We start from the raw sequence: 10,377 nt of genomic DNA, 5'->3' as shown, positions 1-10,377 counted from the left end.
TTGAGTTCATCTCAATTCCTTGTTAGCCGAGTTTTCCTAGACTTAGTCTCTCTTTCTCAAGTAGAGACTAAGTCAATTAGGCATGAATCAATATTTGCAACCATCAATTCTCAAATTCAAGTAAGAACTAGGCTAAATATCATATACCCAATCACAAACAAGCCCTAAATCAAACACCAATTAAGTACCCACACTAGGGTTGGGTCACAACCCTAGCTAGAAATTTAGCTACAAATGAAGAAATTAAAGAAAAAACTAAGATAAAATCCATAATAGATGATTAAGGGAAGAAATCTAATGTTTAAATGTTAAACTACTACAAAGTTACTCAATACAGTAAAGAAAAACGGCTATCTATTCTCAGGTGCACCAAACTTAACCTAAAAATGACAAAAAGATCTATTTATACCCAGCTAAAGTTGTCGGACAAAATTGCTCCTGCGGAGATTGTGCGGCCGCACAATTCTGTGTGCGTTCCGCACTTTGAAACTTGGCTTGACAGGTTGGACTTCTGCGGCCGCACTTCTTCACTTCTGCGGACCACACATTTCTGAGTGCGGCCGCGCTCGTGATTCTGCGGCGCATAATAATGGTGAGGTTCGCACTTCTTGACCTTGCGCTTTGGCATGGGGAACTTCTGCGGATCACACATTTCTAAGTGCGGTCGCGCTCTTGATTATGCGGGCGCACAATAATGATGCGGTCCGCACTTCTTCATGACCCTAAAATCCATCTCTCTGAACCTCATTTTCTGCGACCACACAATAATTGTGTGGTCCGCACTTTGCAAAGAAATTCTGTCAGAGGCTTTCTTCATGTTTGCGGCCGCACTCAATATTGTGCGGTCCGCATTTTTCCTTTTTAGCCTTGATTTTTGTCCTTGTCCAAAATTACTCCTTCTTGAGTTGATTTTCATCTCTTTAGCTCATATTCTAACACTCCTACAAGAAAGCACATTTCATTAGTTTTCGAAAATACCTTTAAGCAATTTTGATCTAAAACGAAAGTAGAAGAGTGCAAATAAGTAGTCAAAATCCCTACTCGTGTCTTTACTTCTAAAAATTCACTATGTCTTTCCAGAATCCAGAAGTTTCAAATGTTACCAGTGTCACTTCCACTGCATCTTCATCTCACGAAGCACTCTAGCGTGGGCCTAAGTCTCAACCGTCACCCAATCAAAACCCCAACTATGACCAACAACCACCCATTGTTTCTTCTCCAACCCCATCGAGTTCTGGTTCTCATCGCAGTCGTAATATTCAAACCCCCAAAATATTTTTTGCTACAACCTCTCCCTTTGCTTCGTCCGGAAAAAAAATGGCAGATGACGACATGTTGGACGGAGAAGAGGGACCAGAGGTCTCAAGTCAGCAAGTTGGGGAAGTCTCTGCATCCCAACAAGATGTTGCTGGCAGTGGTGAAGCATCAGAAGTGCATGCTCCAATGTTTGATCTGAATGTTGTCTCTCTAACAGGTAATGCTCCTCCTGCATCTACTAATTCTACATTATTGGGTGTGAGTGAGAGAGAAGCTATAAAGAACATTCTACTTATTTCTACCGATGGAGGGTTGGTTGGGGAGTATGAGTGTGGTGATGTGACAGTTGTGTCTCAAGGGGAAGGAGAAGGAAATGGAGTTGGAGGTAGGAACCGGTGCCTCTTGAAAACTCGGTGTCAATCAGTACTACAGGGGAAACAACAGAGGGACATGCTCCCTCTACCCAAGAAGTTCACTATGCTCCTGCTTGGGATGGCATCACATGCTCCTCATAAGAGCCCCTGGTCCGTACTGCTGCTCCTTCTCCTCACTTTGATGCAGTACCATTGGATTTTGTTATTCCTGAGATGAGACCCTTGTCTGAAGAGGAGAATGATAACTGTAAGGAAGACTATGATGATATAACTGTGGCAAGCTTCATTGCTGCTAGAAGTGGTAGGGTAGTTCCCAAAGAGCCCGTTCTTAAAAGACCCGCTAGTAGGCAGTAGAAGAAAGAAGTTCTTGAGAGTGCTCTGAAGAGAAACAAGGAGGAAAAGAAAAGAAATAGACTGGTGAAATGGGGGAAGCTAGTGAATGAGGAGGATGTGCCTTCGGCAAACATTGTGAATGTTGAAGATGAAGGGCTGAATGAGGAACCTACTTCCTTAATTCGTAAATCCTCTAAGAAATTTGTGCCTGCAAATCCTAAGAGAGGATCGTATGTGAAAGAGGTGGAGTTTGATAAAGAGAATAGTGCTGAAGGAGAGGAGTCTGGTGAAAAAAGTAAGTCCGAAAAGAAGGAAAAAAGTGTGAAGAAGTTTATGAAGAGGAAGGAAAGTGACAAAGAGGAACATGGTTCCTCCAAGAGAAGCCAAATGGATGTGTTTGAAGTTGAGAGAAGAGAAAACCTTAAGAAGCAACGGGTGCTATGGGGCAGAGCATTTGACCCTAACATTTTTTGAAATGTCAGGCATAAGACATTTGTTTGAAATCTGTGAGTTTCAGAAGTGGACTCATTTGTTTACCATTCAAAGTACCAAGGTTTATAAGAGGAGGTTCGCAGTTTCTATGCAGATCTATTTACTGTGGAAGACGACAACATCTTCTTGAAGGTTAATAGAGTAGATTTTGTGATGGACGAGGATGTTCTAGGAAGTATCTTAGGTGGGCCCACTGAAGAGCTCTCATATGTTGGAGGGACCTGTTCCCCTGACTTTAGAAAGGTCATTCTAAAAGCTCAGGCTGTTCAGCAAGGGGAACGGGTGCACAAGAACGCCCTCCTTCCAGAGTATCAACTTATGTTTGAAATGGTGAACAAGGTCCTGCTTCCACGCGCAGAAAGGCGTTCCATTACTTCAAAAGCAGACTTGTTCCTCATGGAAGCTCTGGACGCATACACCCCCATCAATCTGCCTGGTAATTGAACATATGAAAAAGGTGGCAGACTTTAAGGACGAGAACCATGGTCTGCTTTATGGGTTCTTGCTCACTAAAGTGTTTGAATTCTTCAAAGTGTTTTAACCTCGGTGTCTCTTTTGGCGTGTTGTTGTTATGATTGGTACTTTAAGTTTGTTTTTATGTGGATGTTTTCTAACAATGGTGCTACTGTCTTTGGCTACTTCTCTTATAATTAATGAGCATCTCAGTCTTTTGCTATGCATGTTATACTCATGTGCTCTGTTTTTAGCTATGTTGTGTGCACACATGTGGCATGAGTTAATTTTGCTGGACTTCTTTTTACGTTTACTTGCTTACTCTTTTTATGATGCCAAAAGGGGGGAGAAAAGTGAAGGGGGGGGGGGGAGGACAAAAAGGGGAACAGGTTCTCTGGTTCTCAAGCTCTCAGGGGGAATAAAGTTATTATGCAGGTAAGTTGTATGGAGATCTGGTTCTCAGGGGGAACTTCATTAATAAGTTTTTCATCATCAAAAAGGGAGAAATTGATAAGTTATGTGCCTTTTGTATTTTAATGATTTGACAAACTTCACCTGAGAATCAGATAGGAACATGTTACACATGCTCAAAGTGCTCAAGAACAACAAGTCATATGTCTGGCACAAGTTCCACATGATCAGTCAAAGAAACGGCTGAGGAAACAGATGGCTATTAGTTCCTCCGCTGACAGTACAAGTCAACTCCCTACAGCTGTTAAAGTCGTTGTACTGTTTCTTTGCACACGCAACAGTGCAGCAGTCACTTTATGGAGCATGCCTTGTACCGGATAATTGCATACATTATCCCAATGACCTCACTTATATATTACCAACATGAGGCAAGGTAAAACATACACTTGCAAACCCTAAATCATTAAGTCTCTCTCAAGTGTGATGCCGCCTTTATAAACAAAAAGGCTTGAAGAACAAAGTAGCAACAGAACAAAGGAGCAGATCCCAGCACTGAGTCTATTATATGTCCTTCGTATTGTTGTATCTTTGTTAGTGTTATTTACTTGTAATTCCTACTCAACTTAGTTAGAAGCATTCTGTGGGACATCGTATGTAAAACCATAAACCTTGTTTTTGTGTTTGGCTAGAGTTAGTCAAAGTGGTGAGCATTGTAATAGAGTTATTACAAAGAGGATTGTAATAGAGTTATTGCAAGTAGGTAACGGACTAAGAGGTTAATTCCTAGATTACAATAGGTTGTAATCTAAAATTTGCTCGGTTAGTTAAGTTGAAATCCTACGAGTGTAAGTCGTGATTTTTAATCCCGTGAGCTGGAGTTTTCCACGTAAAACACTGCTGTGTCATTTACTTACTGTTGTGTGTGTGTGTACTGTTGAAACTGACTATATAGTTTGGTGGACTCTAAGTTTTCATCAATATATATATTATACAGTTGCCAGCTATCTTAAGTTTAACTGCTTGCCGCTTGGGTAGGCGGCTATTTAAGTTAATTCTTCAATGCTATGCTAAGCCCGAAGTTGGCCATGCTAATATATATTTCCCTAGTTACAAATATTGAACTTTAATATATGGTATATATACTTATTTGATCATCTGTATTTTAGATCAAAGTTACTGAACTTCAGTAATTGAAAAAGTGATGAATTGTTGAAACCTTGTCTCGTGAACTTAGTTTTCGTTCACAAAACTTCAACTTCTTTCTATCATATAAAATTTATTTTTAAATGCAACTCAACATCCAAAATACGATCTTTATTTTCAACTTCAATCAATATTATTAAAACGCCTGGAATTATCATCTCGCTTACTTGGCCTATCTTGGTGTCTCTTTTCCGTTTCAAAAAGGAGAAAAATGATTAAGAACAAACACTAGAAATTGACATAATTAAGAACTAAGACTAGTCTTAGACATAATGTTAGAAGGAATTGGATGTTCTATATATTGATCTTCTTGCAGTATACCATGCACCTTGCTAAAAAAGAAGGAAAAAAAGATGGTCTTCTTGCGTCTCCAAAGTGATAGCGTCTTTCCTTTTATTTTATTTTGTTTTTTTGTGATTCTAAATCCAAGTTTAAATGGAGATAACAAAGCTCAGATATCAGAAAAGAAAGCTGAATTGCGAGTGAATGGTTCTTCTCCTTAGGACAGCCCGATATACTAAGCTTCCGCTATGCGCGGGGTCCGAAGAAGGGCCGGGGTCCGGTGAATGGTTCTTATCCTTAGGTATAGAAAAGTTTGAATTGATTGATTTTCATCATCAACCCCATTTTCTATTTTTACAATAGCAAAAATAACCTTATGTTACAAGACGATAAGTTAATCAGTTTATCCGGTTAATTTTATAGCTAAGAGTTGTTTGATATATTAATATTGTTTTTTTTTTTTCAAGATTTATCTTGAATAGTTCAAGCTTTATAGGTACGTACGAATCGAATTTTCAGAATTAATTCAAGAAGTTAACCTACTCTCTATACTTTTTACTAGCTTGTTCTTGTTCTGCTTGGACTGAGAAGTTGTCACAGCCAAATAAAGAGATATATAAATGAAGAGGGTGTCTACAGGTTTGTGAGCATCGAGTCATTGGCACTTAAAAAAAAAAAAAAAAAGCACGCCCAGTGGGACTCGAACCCACAATCGCTTGATTAGAAGTCAAGCGCCTTATCCATTAGGCCATGGGCGCTTCTTGTTTTTCTATCTCTTGACTAATTATTTATCTGATACTTTCGAATTTCGATGATACTCCTCCTTATTCAAAGGTCTTTGATTTGCGAGAATGAAATCGCCTTTAGCATGGAGTGGTTTACCTCACCCCTCTTCTCCCAAGTGGGGCTTCCCGGTGCAAATCCGAATTAATCGAGCCCCACAGCGTCTACCGGACACTCAGACACAAAACTTAAAATAAAAGGTTACGTACAATACAATTAAGCACATACTTGGTTTTTATGTTTGTTTCGCGTGTATTAAAATCAGTAGTTTAAATTGAGAATTGAATGGGAATGCGACAAGTTATCCTAAATTGGTTAGGTTGAATTAGGACATACATCAAAATGCTCTTAAATTAAAATAGAACATATAAAATTGAATTTATGAAAGCCAATAATGAAATCACAATTACATACATAGGAAGTAATAATATCTATACCACCAAAGGATGTGGTGCAGTGGATGGGACTGCTCCTCCCTTAACCAGAGGTCTCGAGTTCGAGCCCTGGAATTGGAAAAATCCTTGGTAGGGAGCGCTTCCCCCCGAAAGGAGCCCTACGCGGCGCGAATCCGGATATAGTCGGGCTCCAATGCGGGTACCGCATACCGGGTGGGAAACCAAAAAAAAGTAATAATATCTATATAAGACGATACTCACTAGTAGGATCAAAGTTTATTTATGACGTACTCTTACGTTAGCTTTAAATTGAAAAGTACTTGTCCCTGTTTTTGTGTTTCACTTCACCGTACAATAGGCAAGTTACAAAGTAATTAAAATTTTAATTATATCACATAAAGAAGAAGTACAAAAGGTATAGATTTATAAGCGTCAATCCTATTAAATTGCATGATTTTATTTAGCAATAATCCTTTCTTATTCCGCTGATTTTGCTACTCGAATGTTAATTATTAATCATGATATTTTTTTAATATTTTAATTTTTAAATTCTTATGAATTGAATTATTAAATTAAATGTCTTTTTAAAAATTAATTATTAGTTTATTTAAAACTTGAGCGTGAAAGATTAGTTTTATTTATGGAGTACTAATTATATGATTCAACTTAACCGAGCTGACTCAGCTCACCAAGAAATTCTAAATGAACAAAACAACAACAACAAACCTATGGAATTCCTATAAGTGAGGTCTGAGGAAGCTAGTGTGTGCACGGACGTTACCCCTACCCTGAGAGGGCAGAGAGGTTGTTTCTGACAAAATCTCAAATGACACAAGTTCATTAAATTTAAAGTACACTCAGACGATTGTTGACATATAAGAGTAGGACATTAAAACACGGGCATAGAAATAGCTTAAAGAAATAAGCAAGAAGCAGCACAACTAGCTAATTGGATGAACGTCAAACAGTGAGCAGTTACTTATTTGATAGTCTGCTAAGCTGAAAAACATGCGATTTGGTGTCTTTCTAACATAAAGTTACTAGAGAAACTAGTTTCATTCATTCTCTGGCTTTATCCCTTGATCTTCAGTGATAAGTAATAAATGTTAGGATATTTCTTAAGTGACAAGTAAAACGTTGGTGAATATAGACAATGTGGACATAGTTACCTGGTAAGTCTCTTAGTAAAAAGTAGTAGTTAGTAATTTGACCCTGACACTATCGTACTTGAAAAAATAGGTCATTGGAGGAAGCTGATTCATAACCTTTTTGGCCACTATTTTTTTTTAAAATGTTTGGCCAAGCTTTAAAAGGAAAAAAAATATGCCAGAAAGTTTTTGAAAAACAGAAAAATGCAACACACGTTTTTTAAGAAAAATTTAAATTAATTAACTAAACACAGACCTTTATTAAATACACTTTTGAGAAAATCACTTGTGATTTTAAAGCTTGGCCAAACAGGCTATTTCCTCGGGCCAACCTAAATGAAAGGGAAACAAACAAGTCCCCCAAACCTTAAAATAAAAGAGTCACCATTAGAAGGTCAAGATCTTTCAAAGTGGCTAGAAACAACAAGGTTTTATTATTGATATTTAAATGGGCATTGATGGTCTTTCTTCTGTTGAGTAAGTTCTCAACACAACAAAAATTAGTTACAGACATCTCCAAAACACATTGCTTTAGAAAAGCACTTGGAAGGGATACTGAGCACAGACTCCTATATAGAAGGAGCCATTAAACTAATTTCATTTTTTCCAGTATTGCTACTTCTATCAACAAGAACCGCCCGGTTTATGACTGTACCATATAACACATCAGAGTTAGCAAAACATTTGTAGAACGTGTGATGGCTATAACACTCCATCACATTCCAAAAAAGATGTGGACAAAAATAACAGCTGACAACTGCAGCCTAAAACCTTAATCTTCAAGTTCGATAATCTTAACCACTGACGCATCTCCAACTTTCTGGCAAATGACAACTCTGTCGTGTGATTTTATAACTCCTGATGCTTTTCCATGATCAAGAGCAACTTTCAGCACCGACTCATTACTTGCATTTGTAGACTCAGCCTATAAAAGAAAAGATCACTCGATTAAATACAAGCAAAAACGAAGTATATGAACATCCGCTCAAGAACATTTGGGATGAAAACAAGCAGCATTCAGTTGTTCGACTACTTAAAAGCCAATCAAATTGACACAAGCTTCAACTTTGAAATAGGCATGGAATATATTTATCTCATTAACTAATTATAAGCAGCACGAAAAAATGGAAGAAGGGAAACCACATAAGCTTCTTTTTGGGATCTATAGACAGCAAAAATCCATACAGGCAACCAAAACACCAAGTAGTCTTAACTAAGGCTGTATGTGGGCCGGTTTGGGACCGGGACCGGACCGGGCCCGCGGTCCTAACGGGCTAAACGGTCCCGGCGGGCCGGTCCTGGTGGGCCGGTCCCTTAATGGGTAAGAAGCCCGTGACGGGCCGGTCTTGCTCGTGTAGCCCACGAGACCGGGACCGCTAAGCCCGGGACCGGCAGGCGGTCCTGGGCCGGTTCAACCGGGCCTAGCGGTCCTAACGGGCTCCAACGGCTAATTTTAAAAAAAAAACTTTTTTTTTTTAAAAACTTAAGTCCAACGGTCAGATTTTAAAATCTAGCCGTTGGCCTTTAATTTTCAACCGTTTGGAATTTTAAAAAATAGCCATTTGGCCCCCAAACTTTATTTTAACCCCAAACTTTATATAATTACACTTTTCCCCAATTCTCAACTATAAATACCCCCTCATTCTTTCATTTTTACTCACCAATTCATCAATCTATCTCAATCTCTCTCAATCTATATCTAATTTCTCTTCTATAATTGCTTATTTTATTATTGTCAATTTCGTGAAAAATTGTGAAGTTGCGGTGAATTGAAGTATTCAAGTCTTCAAGTCTTCAACGATTTTCAATTTTCAGAAGTTGTTCGGCAATTCGGTAAAACTCGTTCCAACTCTTAACTTTTAAGAATATATTTTTGTGTGTTTTAGTTTGCATAATTGTAATTAATATGGCATTTCTTTGAAAAAAATGTTTGGTGGTAAGGGAAAAGCAAAATTGGTGAAAGTAGTCTCCAACCTACTACCTTCCCCCGGCTCCCCGACCCAGACCTATTACCCGTCCTGCTGCTCCTATTATTCTTTGATAGTGATAACCCTTGTTTTCAATTTTGCCGATAGTGAATTTTGCCATATATGTTGCACAAGGTGAACAATTAAATGAAGAAGTTATGAATGCTCTTTATCCTAAATCAAACTATCTTTAGAAATTGATGAGGAAAATGAGATGTAGATGAAACCCAAAACGGATTTAGATGATTCACCTACTATCCTGTTAATAACCAACTGATGCCCCGCCCGACCCACCTGTAGAAACCCCTACTTTTAATAGAACAACCTTCTAAACGCCTAGAAACATCATTAGTTTGGAATTTTTTTACTCAAGTAAAGAGAACAAAATAAGGCTAGGTGTAAAACTTGTGGGAAATTGCTGGCGCATAAATATACTGGAGACCGTAGTGGTACGGGTAGTTTGGCTAGGCACATACAAACACACCCTAGAGATAAGTTAAATATTTACAAATGAAGCGCAGCAAGAGGGGACAAGTGGTAGATACTGCGGTTAACCTAGTACAAGGTTCAAATCTAGTTCAACCAGGAATTACACTGTGACCGGTGGAATTTTATATTACGATCCTAATAAAGATCGTGAAGAATTAGCAAAGATGGTTACTGTTTATGTGCTTACCATATACTTTTCCTTCTAACCCTAATTTTGTGCATTATATTAGAAAAGTTTTTAATCCTACTTTAAAGGTTGGCCTCGCGCAACAGTTTAGAGCGATATTTATAAATAAAAAATGAATATGAACAATATTTCGCGGTATTTATTTACTCATATAACTAATCGGATTTCTATTACTACTGATATTGTAAAGAAGTAATAATGACTGTGATTATCTAACTGTTACAAGTCATTGGATAGACGAGGAGTGGATAATGCAAAAACGCATTATTGCGTATAGAATAATTAATTCCGTCACACAGGTAAGTTTATTGCTAACACCGTTGCAGATATTTGTAGATATTTTTGCATTAGAGATAAAATAATGGCAATTTCTATGGATAATGCTTCTAGTAACACTAGTGCTATAGGCATACTTAAACAACACTAAATCCTGCATTTAGTAATTGTTTCCATGTGAGATGTATTTGTCACATTTACCATTTGTATCGTGGTGATGGTATGAGAATTTTAAATTTAGAAATTGAAGGTTAGAATGGCTCTTAATTGGCTATTTAATTCAACCCGTAGAAGTAGACTTAGAGAGTTTTTTAAAAAATGTGATGA

The 10,377-nt window shown here is 37.9% G+C and overlaps 1 protein-coding gene and 1 non-coding gene across 2 annotated transcripts in view; both read right to left on the bottom strand.

Moving 5' to 3' along the window:
• Positions 1 to 5,490: 5,490 nt before the first annotated feature.
• Positions 5,491 to 5,563, bottom strand: TRNAR-UCU. The gene has a single exon. It is a non-coding gene; the product is annotated as a tRNA-Arg (tRNA).
• A 1,979-nt stretch (positions 5,564 to 7,542) lies between these two features.
• LOC109216013 (pyruvate kinase 1, cytosolic) overlaps positions 7,543 to 10,377 on the bottom strand; it is an 11,317-nt gene continuing 8,482 nt past the window's right edge. Inside the window, exon 16 of the mRNA XM_019380142.1 lies at positions 7,543 to 8,056. Coding sequence (XP_019235687.1) covers positions 7,904 to 8,056 — 153 coding nt within the window. The 3' untranslated portion in view covers positions 7,543 to 7,903. The remainder of the gene's footprint in view (positions 8,057 to 10,377) is intronic.

This window comes from Nicotiana attenuata, unplaced genomic scaffold (genome assembly GCF_001879085.1).
Source record: "Nicotiana attenuata strain UT unplaced genomic scaffold, NIATTr2, whole genome shotgun sequence".
NCBI classification, from domain to species: domain Eukaryota; kingdom Viridiplantae; phylum Streptophyta; class Magnoliopsida; order Solanales; family Solanaceae; genus Nicotiana; species Nicotiana attenuata.
This window is presented reverse-complemented; position numbering and strand designations above follow the sequence as displayed.